Source organism: Lacerta agilis, chromosome 9 (genome assembly GCF_009819535.1).
Source record: "Lacerta agilis isolate rLacAgi1 chromosome 9, rLacAgi1.pri, whole genome shotgun sequence".
NCBI classification, from domain to species: domain Eukaryota; kingdom Metazoa; phylum Chordata; class Lepidosauria; order Squamata; family Lacertidae; genus Lacerta; species Lacerta agilis.
The window spans coordinates 39,677,367-39,691,039 of NC_046320.1; the positions used below are offsets into that span (position 1 = coordinate 39,677,367).

Consider the following 13,673-nt stretch of genomic DNA (forward strand, 5'->3'; position numbering starts at 1 on the left):
ACATAATTGCATATTGTCCCAAACTCTTGATGCAAATCTGTTGTTCATATCGTTCCCCTCAACAGAACATGGTTATCAACAAAAAGAAGCATAGCCGTGGGATGTTGCTTAGAGACGTGCAGTTTGGAACTGAGAATCAAGCATTTTGCTGTTGGATATTTCTTACCGTTTTTTCTCTTATTTTAGGCCAAAGCATATCTCTTCTCTCAAGAAGGCACAGTCATCTGCCTGCTATCAGCCTCTATCTTTTATATTGCATTTTATATGATGTAAACTGCCTTGTTATATCATGTGAAAAGATTGGGTTATAAATTTTCAAATAAATAAACCCATTACCATAATTGTGCTGGGAAAATACACAAAGCTTTCTCTTTGTATATTCATGAAATATACAGTCATTTCTGCCAAAGATCAAATGCAGAACAGTAGCCATTTTTTTGCACTAATCGTATATCATCTGGCTAGCATATAATTGACAGACACTGCGTGATACCTGTGGATAATAACATTTACTTCCTTTCACACTGGCTAGCAGACATTTGTTTTAACTTGTGAATTTAGGCTGAGGCTGTTTAATTGCATATGCTGCTTTGATGCAGACAGGCTTCGGCATTCCTTAGGCTATTTTACAGAGATATCAATGAACGAATTCAGAGTGTACTCAAAATAATTGAATATCGCTTTAGAAATATGCAGCAACAGTGAGTCAAATTTTATTTAAACAAAAAACAAATCATTCATTTTCACTCTATCCATATCTTTTGGTACTCCTTACTTTAGAATTTTTTGTTACATTTTAAAATAACACATTTCCTTTTCTTTAAGGACACAAGTAAGAACAGAGTACAGTGTATCGACAAATAAGTGTGAAGGGAAGAAATCAGAATGATCAGGAACAGGAAAAGGCATAGTAAAGGCTTTCTTTGATGTAGGTATAAAAAAGATCAGTAACCATTATCTTGTAATCACCAAAGTACTACTGAGGAGAATCTGAGTATTCTTTTTCTTCTTCTTTCCTATTAGCAGAGTGGATAACACTTAGGAACAAGTACCGTTGTTGTTTTTTAAGTATAATTAATTTTGGGGTTAGCTGTAGCTTTTAACTGATATGAGATCTTATCCGTAGTTAATATTTCCTGTATCTTATTATACTTTCCTTGGAGCAATAGGAGGATTTATTTCTCCGTTTTTCTGCAGTTTTTAACTTTGCCCCCCCCCCCAATTTTAGTAGTTACAATCAGCACGCAATAAAAATTTCTTCCTTAAGGTATCTGAAGAAGTGTGCATGCACATGAAAGCGCATACCAAGAACAAACTTAGTTGGTCTCTAAGGTGCTATTGGAAAGAAATTTTTGTTTTGTTTTGACTATGGCAGACCAACACGGCTACCCACCTGTAATCAGCACGCAGTTCAGCTCCCCTTCCAGGCAATAATCCCCTGCTCACGCACCCCAAAGATCACCCTAGAGGGTGTAGGAACCTCCCCAACGCATCTCATGATGGGCTGCTGCAAGCTGGGGGAATCTGCATGTACCCGAGGCCAGGCTGGTGTGTTGTGGCTAGAGTAGTGAAAAGTCTGTTCATAGACTTTGATGAAAAAGCTCTGAAGGACTGAAGTAAAATTCTACAGGGATTTGCAAAATCAAAGCAGAGTCTCAAAGTTTAAGCCTTAAGTAGAATTCAATAAGATTGTTTCATTAAAGCCAGGCATGGATTTAGAAAAAGAAAGAAAGAAAGAAAAACAATACAGGCAGTCTCTAGAGAAATACTCAGGGTAATCTGCCAGAATTTTGAGGAGTAAAGTGTTCCTAAAGGCCAAAGAAGCAGCATATGGAAAAGCTTTTAATGATGTCTGATAGCACTGTTAAGGCCTAGATGTTTTATGACGTTTTTAATCTAACCAAAATAAATAACAGGATCCTAACTCATTTCATATTGTTAAGTTCTCCTGCTGATTGATGGGTTGAAATTCTTTATTAGCAGGGGCTGGGGAGTCAGGCACAAAATATAAACTCTTTCGCTGGACATTTTCACCACACATTTTGGTTTGCCGCAGTGTCTGCATACAATTAAGGAAAGCCAGCCGGTTCTGAGTTCTTCGGGGCCTCTGCACAACTGACATTGATTACAGCAAAACGAGAAGAAATTTCTTGGCCTCCCTGCACAATGATAAACACACTGGCTTAGTTCTGTGCTACGTTGGAAAGATCACAGTCAGCTGCATCTTGTCTGTCTGGTCTGCATTTTGAAAGGAGTCCTAATTAGCATTCAAACAGGTTCAGTGGAGCTCTGTAGTATTCTGTTAATATCTGAGTGGAAGGTTCCCATTTTAATTGCTTCATATCGCAGCCAGACATTAAACGACCAATGTAAAAAGGGGGGGTGGAGGAACCCCTTTGGCTTTAATTATCCTGTTAAATTGTTAATGTGTCTGCAGCATTGTGCAGTTTGTGGCCGAAGGATGGGGTTATAGTCTGAATTAGTATTTTCAATAAGAGAGAGGGGGTGCTGCCAGATAGGGACCTAATATTGCAAATGGGTTATTCTGATATTGCGAAAGGGTAGTCAACAACAGGTTTTTGTAATTTTTTCATGGGAAGGGTAAATATGGAGATTTTTTTGGAAGCTGGCCATGGGTTGGCATTTTGACGTTGACTATGTCATGTGGAAGCACCATAACTCCATTATATTGCTCTCATCATAGCACAGATTATATATGGATTCAAAGTGAGTTGGGAAAGTAATGGAAAAGGAGAAAAGGATAATAGAAGAATGACTTCATTTTTTTAAAAGGGAAAACTAACTACCTAGAAGAGAAGATGTCCACTCTGACATTTCATAGCTGACCAAACAGAGGCATTTCATCATCATCATCCATTGTATTTATGTTGATTAGGATATTTAATTTGTTTTTCATTATTTATCTTTTGATAGTGAAAAATGGAAATACTTGAGTACTTTTTAAACCCTGATTTTCACACTGGGGATTGCTGGCTAGGCTAGAATTGCCACCAGTCCCAGCCAGCATGGCTAATTATTAGATCTGACATGGCTGTGAGGGTACCAGGTTGGGGAAGATTGGCCTACGCCAATTCCCCCATCTCCATAATTGTACATGGTCATATCTCCCTGCTATGTGTTGCATTTTACCAATGCGGAGATCCTTATCCTCCATAGTTTATTCCCTCTTTAAAGCTATCATTTGCTACTAATTGTGACAACTATATGTTACCACCAGGATCAGATACCAGCTGATGGGGAATTGGCTACTTAACTGAGTGAGGCCTTGCTTATGAACTTCCCAGGGGTGTATGGCTGGCCATTGCAGGAAGCTGGATGCTGGATCAGTCTTTGGACTGATCCAGCAGGGTGATAAGAAGCTTTTATACATAAACTTTTTTTACCTTTATATTGGGGGGGAAGGGTTAATTAATGGTTTTAAATAACCTGTATCCCATGGCAAATAGAAGTAATCTATATGATCAAACAATGGTTTTTTGTTTTTTATTTTGTAAATGAAGGTTATCAGCTGCGGAACTGCCTGGAATTAGGTGGGTGGTTGCCAGGTGGTCTCTTTCATGGTTATGATCCGATTTGTAGAGCTCCTTTCCCAGACAATTGTTGCCTGCTGCTGATACTGCTATTCTTTGAGTGTCACATTAAATCCTGTCCTCCCAACCTTCTGGTGGTTTACAAGATCTATTTGCTTATTTAATTTTAACAGCTGCTGCTATTGCTGTTTTTATGCGTTTAGGCTTCTGTGTCATACTGCTTTCGGGTTTGCTTTCTATAGCATTTCCCCCAAGTCCCTTGGGGGGGGGTGGCAGTGTTGTTATTATTGTAGTGATGATGATGATGATGATTTTATTTTTGTTTTTAAATTGAGTTGTCAGTTGCCTTTGAGACCCAATGCAGTAGAAAGGTGAGAAGGAATATGAATATCATCAATCTGTACATGTGGGGGAAAGATAGGTCTATTCCTGTACAGTTGTACCTCGGGTTACGTATGCTTCGGGTTTTATATTTTTTGGGTTACGAAGTCCGCTAGCCCAGAAGCACAACACGACGCACGTGCGATTCGCGCATGCGCAGAGCATTTTTCACGAGTTTTTCATGGTCTGTGCATGCGCAGAACGAATTGTTTGGGTTATGTCCTTTCGGGTTACATACTGTAACCCGGAACAAATTAAGTATGTAACCCGGGGTACCACTGTATTGTTATGGTCATCAGTGACTGACAGTAGTTACATGTGAGTGGGCTAGTTATCATTTTTAAGCTTATTCTGCAAGGCAGTTTTTGCTGAATCCAAATGTGATTTAGAGAAGTCTACCACTTAATATTTAGATGAACTATGCCTGTCTTACTATGTTAGATAGTAAGCTTCAGAAATCAAACATTTCTTTCTACATTGTCTCAAACATTTTTATTTCATTCAAAAGTTTGTCCAAGAATTGATTGTTAATGTAACAGGCTTCTGATGTAAAGCTCCTAAAACCTCCAAGTACAATTTTCAATTCAGTGTTGTTGTTTTCAGTTTTCTCTACTGCAGCATTATATGGTATTGAAGCATAAGCTTTGCCTGAGTTCTTATACACCATTTGAGTTGTGCTATACAATCCACCTAAGGTTAGTCATGACTAGGGAAGTAAGAAGGCAGCCATTTCAGTTCTGACCTGCCTTTGTCACAATCAGTGCTGTTTCCATTCCACTGCAGCTCATTTCCTGCTAAAGACTATGTTAATCATCCTACTGTCTGCTGTTTAACATAATTTATGTAATTGTTTACTTAATGTATGTAAGTTATGAATTTAACATAATTAATGATCATTCTTCCTACACCATTCATTTCAGTGCAAAGGAAACACAATATAAATGAGGGAGAGGGAAGCAATCCATTATGCATTGTTTCTAGACTGAAAACAACAAGTTGAATTCCATTCCAAACATGGGATGAATAAGTGAGCATCAGCAATTTGTGCTTCTGTTTTCATTTTCACTGGAATTCTGCAACATCCATCATCATGACTAGATCCTTTTTTTTTTTTAAGGGACCTGAGTTTCTTGTCCCTAAAACCTTTTTGGTGGCTTCCATAGGAATTAGTTATAACTAACTCTAGTTAGGTCAGGGCTGGTTTAATGGAGTGGTCCAAAAATTTTGCAACACTTTTCACTTCTGCGGTAATACATAATAAGTAAATGTAGTGCAAATTGCTGGTCCTGTGAAACTCTCCAGTTTATGATATGACTGGTATGCAGAACACAGATTATGGTGCTGTTTTTAAAATAAAATAAAGGAAATTATTTTTTATATGTCTTGAAGTTCTCCAAGAAAGACAGTTACTAGTGCTGGATGGATATGACTGGGTCTGTACCTGCAAGCAATAAAATGATTCTGAATATAGAACCAAAAGATAGAATAGGAAGCATCTTGATTTCTGGAGGATAGACTACTGAGATGTTGCTGGGTTGTGTTTGATTTACCTATCATTTCAAGCCCTATAGAGGCATTACTAATAGGGAAACATAAGCACATAAAGGAGGGCAGCAGGAATGAGCATTCTAGCTTCACCCCTTGCCATCACTATTTCAGTTGACTTCCAACTCACGAAGGTGAGTTAGAAGTCTTTTTGAATCCATGGAGGCTCCCTGTGCATTTTGGATCCCTGGAAAGTCAAGTTGAAAGACAGTAAGAACATGTGGGTGAAGAGAGTAATGCTCTCTAGAGTCATTAACAACCCTGTGCAATGCAAAATTAAAGGCTGCTGCTAATCAAAGGCCACTGGAACCTCTTGTAGTCCTTTTAGCTCAAATACAAGGATGGGTAAATGTCCCTCAGCAAGTGAGTAGGTTTTAGTTAACCCCATCCTCACATTCCTCCCCCCCCCAATTGTTAAATAATAAAGAAAAATAGCATTTTGAGATGTTTAGAGAAAGAACGACAGAAAAAAACCTACCCATTCATTGCATTTAGACACCTTTGATTCATGATTCAGTGTGATCCGTCTTGTCAGCTGCTTAAAAATTCATAGCAAACGCTGTATTAATGTCATCTAGAAATAGAAAAAGAGAAGGAGCGATGTAAGCAATAAAGCGAGCAGAGACAATTGTTCCCACTGAAGACATAGCCAACATGAGGCATTATTTACAGTTAGACATTTTGTATGATCATAGCACCCTTGCACTCTTTGATCTTAAATAATAGCTTTAAATACAAGTGGTCAAATAGGAAAGGAGTGTAGCACTTACGAGTCATTACTCAACCCCTGTTTCCTACTGTTGAAATTGGCTTCCCACAAGCTGTTGCAGGACCCTATTGCGACTTTGAGTTTCAACCCCCCTACCTAAAGTTCTCTTTGGGTTCAGGTTGGTTTCATCCCTCAATGGAAAACAACATAAACATGTAAGAGTATTCTACAGATGCTTTTATTCAATTGCCATTGTGCCTCTTTGTTGCTGTGATGCTATTGCTTTCCCTCTTAAAAATTGCTGCTTTCCTTGGTTGTTGCTGTTTTTTAATGGTTGTTTTTCCTTCTTTTCCAATCTGGCAGGTACAGAAGATGTTGTAGCAATAATGATCCCTGAGCCAAAGGGGAAAGAGATAGTGAGTCTGCTGGAGCGAAATATTACGGTGATGATGCATATAACAATTGGAACCCGAAACCTACAGAAGTACGTTAGCCGAACCTCTGTGGTATTTGTCTCCATCTCCTTCATTGTGCTGATGATCATCTCCTTGGCATGGCTAGTCTTCTACTACATTCAGAGGTTCAGATATGCAAATGCTAGAGACAGAAACCAGGTGAGTAGCTTTGCAAATGGACATAGTTTTCTCTCCCGCACAGCCCCAAAAGGGTTTATGTCATTGTTATTTAACCTTTCCAAACCCATAGTAATGAATTGCACTTTAAATTAACCTGTCTTTTTATTGCCAAGAAGGAAATGTTTAAAAGGAAGGAAAGGGGCAATGAGACAGTCAGCTAGTACAAAAACAAAAAAAACAGGCAAGAAAGACAGGTGAATTAATAGATTCTTACACAATGAAGTGCTTGTTATATTTTTCACCTGCACTAGGAACTGTGGAATTCCCTCCCCACAGAGATGTGTCTGGCACCTGTTTCCCCTGGCCTTTGATAACTGTTTTTAATGTTATATTTTTATATTGCTCTAATTCATCATGAGAACTTACCATGACGGGTTGTCAGAAATCTAACAAATAATAATAATACAATGCAACAGCTAAGAGAATAACAAGATGATGTGCCATTTGACAGTTCTTGCACTGAATAAGTGAGGTGTCAGAATTGATAGTTCTATGCCCAGGAATGTGTTCACACTATTTTTATTTTTATTTTACTCCAGAGAAAACAACCATTAACACATTACTTAAAGCAAAGTAAGAGAATTTTACTCCTGGTTAAAAATGGGGCACCTAACTCCCATATGGCTTGTGATGGTAGAAGAGTTCTTACATTCCTGCTTTGTTGTGTGAACACTTCCTTCTTAGTCTCAGGTTGAGGAATTGGAACTGGAAATGCCAAAAGGCAACAGATAAGGAGCAAAAGGCCCAGACAGAGAGTAGTCAGATCTGGTACCAAGTGGGAAATGACAGTAAGTTAAAGAAAGCAGAAGTAAAAAAAAACAAAAAAAACTGTAACTTCTTTTAAAAGTGGAAAACTTCTGCAGATAGAAGATGAGTAAAATAATGTATGAAAGAAAAAATAACTATTTTCGTGAAGAAAATTGTAACTGTACAACTGCTCCATTAGTTTCCTATTTTCAGGTTTCTACCAGCCATCCAGCCCCTGTTAGTTTTCTGTAACCTCTCTTATCAGCACCAGGGTACAGAGATCCAGCAGTTACCTTTCTCTTTTAGCCCCACTGACTGAAGTAGCACCCACATCCCAGCCAAAATTTTGAACCAGCAGTTTGTATGTCTATACATATGCATCACTGCTCACATATATCAGGCTATTTTCAGAGACAAAAACGGATGCCTTGGGGCCAGGCTACACATTACATTTCTGTTAATTCTTCTTTAGTTACAGGCACAGGGATCCAGTTGTCATTAGAACCACAAAGTGCAAGGAGATGAGATTTGTCCTTTCCTTCTCCTTGGACAAAGATCGCCCCACATTCTGGGCATGTCTATTAGATTCAGAAGGGGGGGGGGAATCTCCATTAGCGTCCAGTGGAACTTTTAAACTGCTAAACTTCATGCCTGTGTGGGAGGGCGATTTTCAGCCAAATCACATCTGGGGAGGGAAGGAATAAACCTCTCTATGCACTGTGATCCCAGTGGCAGTCCTCCTCCACTAATATATAAATATATTAGAAAGATGCCATTTTAACATTGGACACAAGGCTGGAAACATTGCTGTCATGGAAAAATTGTCAAAGCAACTTAAAGCTCGAAGAAACAGGAAAGCCAGAGTTATTTTGAAGAAATTTGGTACATGTTTGTTCAGTACATTAGGAAAGATAGCATAATGACAAAACCACAAGCAACTCATGGCACTCTCTGGAACAATCTGCTAAGAAAATATCACAATATCCAATATTATAACCATTTAAGAATAAACATATGGGCTATATTACTACTTGCCTTATACTAATATATACACGGAGAATACTTTGGGGGAAGGGGGAGATGGGAATTAAGTTGTGTGTATTTGTACTTTTGTATTATATAAATGCAAAGAAAGAGACTAAAAAAAATTGTGAGCACATAATTCAGTGGAGGAACTACAAATGGCTTTGGCTAAAGAGGATTAAATATTACACAAATGGCTTCAGTAAAAGAGACTGAAAAGCTACATATTTCAAACATGCTAAAAATGCAAATGTGCAATACTGCTGACAAATGTAAGATTAAGCTTTGCATACCTCATTAAAGAATATTCAGAATGGAGAGTAAAATAGCCCACAGATTACTGGTATATGCAAGTTTATTGGCTGAAAGATAGCTTGGAGTAAATTCTGAAAAACAAGACTTACACTTTTATTTTTATATTCCGTTCATCTCAAATCATAGAATCATAGAGTTGGAAGAGACCACAAGGGCCATCCAGTCCAACCCCCAATTATGCTCTGTCAGTGCCATTGGTGGCAATACATCTGTAAGCAGGGGCGTTCCTAGCCCCTCGGCTGCCCGGGGCGGGAAGCCAAGGGGCACCCCTGGGGGGCGGGGCATCGTGGCGCGTGCGTGCGTCATGACGTCATGACGCACGCACGCGCGGCGACGGCCCGGCATCCCCGGGGGCGGGGCATCGCTGTGTGTGCGTCATGACGCACGCGCGCGCGCGCAGCGACACCCCCGCCCCTGGGGTATGCCGGGCGGGGGCTTGGGAGCATCGGCGGGCTACAAAGAGCCCCGAAGCCGCAGCCATAGCGCAAAGGGCTGCCAGGCTGCGGCTTCGGGGCTCTTTGCAGCCCACCGAGGCTCCGGAAAGCGGCGGCCCGGCATCCCCGGGGGCGGGGCATCGCTGCGTGTGCGTCATGACGCACGCGCGGCGACGCCCCGCCCCCTGGGGTATGCCGGGCGGGGGCTTGGGGGCATCGGCGGGCTACAAAGAGCCCTGAAGCCGCAGCCATAGCGCAAAGGGCTGCGAGGCTGCGGCTTCGGGGCTCTTTGCAGCCCACCGAGGCTCCGGAAAGCGGCGGCCCGGCATCCCTGGGGGCGGGGCATCGCTGCGTGTGCGTCATGACGCACGCGCGCGCAGCGACGCCCCCGCCCCTGGGGTATGCCGGGCCGCCACTTCGGGAGCCTCGTCCGTGCAGCGCTGCTGCTCCCGGGGTGACGGAGGGAGCGGCGGCGCATGGGAGTGGTGGGACGCGCCGCCGCTCCCTCCGTCACCCCGGGAGCAGCAGCACTGCACACACCCGCCATGGGGCGGCACCAGGGGCGGCCCGCCCCCACCCTACGACGCCCCTGTCTGTAAGCATCATTCATTGACATGCCATGGCTGTTATAATGGTCAACTTATTCTGCCCACCAAGAGTCTCTTCATTGGTGCATGCGTAAAAAAGATTCAACACCCCCACACACCTTGAACAATAACAACTTTCATCGCACATGTCCACCCATACTTTTGTCATAAATATGTTTTCTTTATCATAAGTTGGAAATTCCCCTCCAACTTTCTAGCAGAGCTATGTTTTAAAGAGCAGAATGCAGTTGGTACACACCACAAACTGAATCTTTCCTACTGAAGATAATAAAGATTCCTGTGGAATTTTTGGTGTGTGTTTTGACGTGTAGTGCTCAGAGTGTTGAACCAAAACCTGAGAGAGCAGAGTTCATCTCCACTCAACCATGAACCTTGGGCCAGTCACTGTCTCTTTTGCCTAACCTGGCTCATATGATTGTTGTGAGGATAATGTCAGGTGAACCATGTATAGGTGGGATCTAAATGTAATAAATAAATAAACTGTCCCATTCTTCCTCCTGTAATCCATCATCTGATGAACTCAATGCAGATTAAAAAACCACCACTGACTTATTCTTCTTGCTTTCTTTGGAATAAAAAAATTAAATTTCCTTGGCCTAATGTTCAGAGAGTATCGATTTCCAAGTCCTGTTGTCAACATTTATTGCTTGATCTTTGCCAGCTTTCATTCCGAATCTGAGAGCTGCTAATAGGGAGTCTTCTCTTGACAGCTTTCTTTCAGTCCGTGCCATTAGTCTTTGCTGCAACCATTTTCCTTTATTCCTTTGCCATGAGTTCTTCTATTAAAGTAGCCCTTCCTGCCTGGATCAAAATATAAAATATTAACAGTTAATATATCTTTAGCTGTATGATATGTAGAAATGATGTGAAACATCAAGTTCCTTATAACTTATATCTGTTTGGCCTTTGCCTCTCACACATTCAGTATTTCTTCTGTGTCTTCTTGGGCAGAGTGCTCAAAGCTTAATGTGTCCGGTGTACTATTGCATGTTTGACATTTGAAGTATGGAGGTTTTCCGTCTCTTCTTCTAAAGCCATTTGTTGCAGACATTTGCCCTCTTTAGCTTGGCATTTGTCATTCCCTCCGCTCAGTATAATGTTCACTGATATATAATGCATAGCAATAGCTATGATAATTACGTCATGGGATGCTAACATGGTACCTGGGGGCAGACACGCATCCACAAGAACTTTCCTTGCTATCCACAGGGTCCCATCCCTCTGCCTCTTTCTCCACTGGAATTAGGCTTGGGGAGAAAACCCCTTGCTTAGCCAACAGAAGGCTTTTAAAAAGCCTAATTATAGTGCAAGGAACAATTTAGAGAGGGGTTGCATGTGTGGTGCCCACAATAGTTTTTCTGGATTGCAAATGTGGCCACGATCCCAAAAAAGATTGGTAACCCCTGTTTCAGGTCATTCTTGCTAATATCTTTATCATATGGTATTTTAATTCTGTCAGCAGCCTATTTTAATTATTAAATATGTGTTTCATTTGTTTTCTGCGCTGGTTTGCTTTCTTTTTGAAAGAGAGCACCCAAGCTCATGTCAAATTGGTTACAGCTCTAGAATTTTATGGCAGAGGAAGCTGTATAGTCTCATCTCAGATCCAAAACACAAAAGGCAAAAGGCAGGTGTCAGTCAGTGGACCATAACATGAGAAAACAGTAGTTTCTCTGTTTGCTAGGAAGAAAATATCACTTCTGGTTGCAGTGGCAAAGAGCAGCCCACAGGCATTTTGGAAAGAAAAGGATGGTGACTTCTGCCAGCCGCTTAGAAGAGTTTTACTGCTGCTGCTACCACCATCACAAGCAACAGCAAAACTTCATCTTCTTTAAGTTAAAAAAAGAGGAATCCACCACTGCTGTCAATCATAGTAAATAACCCTCTTCCACATAAACCATTCAAAGAATACCTCCTGCTCCTCTCCAAATTGACAAAATGTCATTTAAAATGCACCTTAGATTAAAAGGTCAGCTTGGAATGTCATTGACACTTATACAATGTAGATACTAGGCATATATCCAGTGAAAGGAAGTTCCAGAGCTCTGGAGCCACTACCAAGAAGGCTGCCACACTATGAGCCTTTACAAGTAGTGGAATAGCTAACACAGCCTCCCCAAGTGAATACAGCTCCTCCTATAGGAAGAGTTACTGATCACTTGGAAGTTGCAGTATTGGACTCATGTTTCCATTGTATAGGCTGCATGGGATAGGGGGAATGTTTAGAAACCCCAAACATTTGAGTTGGTCCTGATCACTGGAGCTTTCCCCACTCAAGCGACATATGGAATGAGGAGAAAGGGAACTGCCATGATCTGGATAAATGTTTAACACTGTAAAAATGAGAAAGTATTCTACTTTGTCTTATATGGCGATAATGTTTTTTTAAACTTTAGTGTATTCCAAAAGTATCAAAAATATTTAATCCGTTATTGTCCACCCTCATTTTCCATCTTAAACTGAATTTCTAATTCCCAAAAGTATTAAACATCTGCTGACTCAAAAGTTGAAGTTTCCAGCAAAAATATTCAGGGAGGCAACGAGTGTGTCAGCATTTAATTTAAATGATGAACAATCAATATGAAAGTACATTTAGTAGGTGGATAGTATTTAGTGGGTGGCATGGGGTTGTGTCCAATGCTAATCCTTCTTGCAGTGGATCCACTGAAATTAATGAACATGACAAACTGGATCCATTCATTTAAATAGGTCTTCTCTGAATCTAAACATCATTTGTATGCAACTCATGTTATTTTAATAATAAATGGTTTTATTCTTAAATGCTTCATGAGAGCAAAATTGAGGAGCGAACGATCATGGCCACCCTGCCAGATCTATTTTACACTAGCTCACATCCTTTGATATATATTAAAAGCGCACAAGAAATATTTTCCTCCCTCTTGCCTTTCCCCTCTATTCTGTGCAAGCTGTGAGAGAAATGGTGCCAAAGATAAAATACTGCATTACAAGATAATAGTTGGCAAGCATGTCATGATCAAGAGCTACATTAAATGTTCATTTTGTTATCTCCCTTCTGAGGAGCTGTATGAAGGACATGTTTCACATTTGCAAACGATGGACGTGATCCAGCCAGAGTGCACCACTTTTCAGCCCCACTGATTGTGGTGGCTGAAATTTGTGCCGACTAAATAGTGCTACTAAAGAGGACTCTGGAGGGCCCTGACTCAGCACTACATAGTGGAATACAACCACCACATACACCCCTCAGTAAGGATGTCATCAGCATATGACCAGGGCCTCTTGGGTAGGTAAACAACTCTGGTGAAATTATAGAACATAGCCTCCCAATGTGCAGTTGGAATCACATCCTTCCCTTTCCCTGCTTAGTATGGACTGTTTTGCCTCCATATTGTGCAACAGAAGCAAAGCTGTGCGTCCCAGGGAGAGGTGATGGCAGCTTTCTCCACGCTGCATGGCTTCTCTCCCACTGCTCAATACAGGGTGGAAGGTGCCTTTCTTCCATGATGAGCAGAAGGAGAAAGCGTTTCCAGGGCAAGAAGGCTTCCCCCAGCACTACAGCCTTCCCACCTGAGTAGGAGACCTTTGGGAGGTGTTGGGCCCGTCAGCATGGCCCCAAGATGTTAAACCCCATATATTGCACTAACATAATAAGGGCAATTAAACCGAAAATATATAACATGATTTAATTAGCAGGAAAAAAGATCAAGAAATTCAAAAACATGATGAAATTTATCTACAAAAAC

The 13,673-nt window shown here is 41.0% G+C and overlaps 1 protein-coding gene across 1 annotated transcript in view; it reads left to right on the forward strand.

Moving 5' to 3' along the window:
• RNF150 (ring finger protein 150) overlaps positions 1–13,673 on the forward strand; it is an 81,316-nt gene that overhangs the window by 48,078 nt on the left and 19,565 nt on the right. Inside the window, exon 2 of the mRNA XM_033159763.1 lies at positions 6,550–6,800. Within this exon, the coding sequence (XP_033015654.1) occupies positions 6,550–6,800 (251 nt within the window). The remainder of the gene's footprint in view (positions 1–6,549; positions 6,801–13,673) is intronic.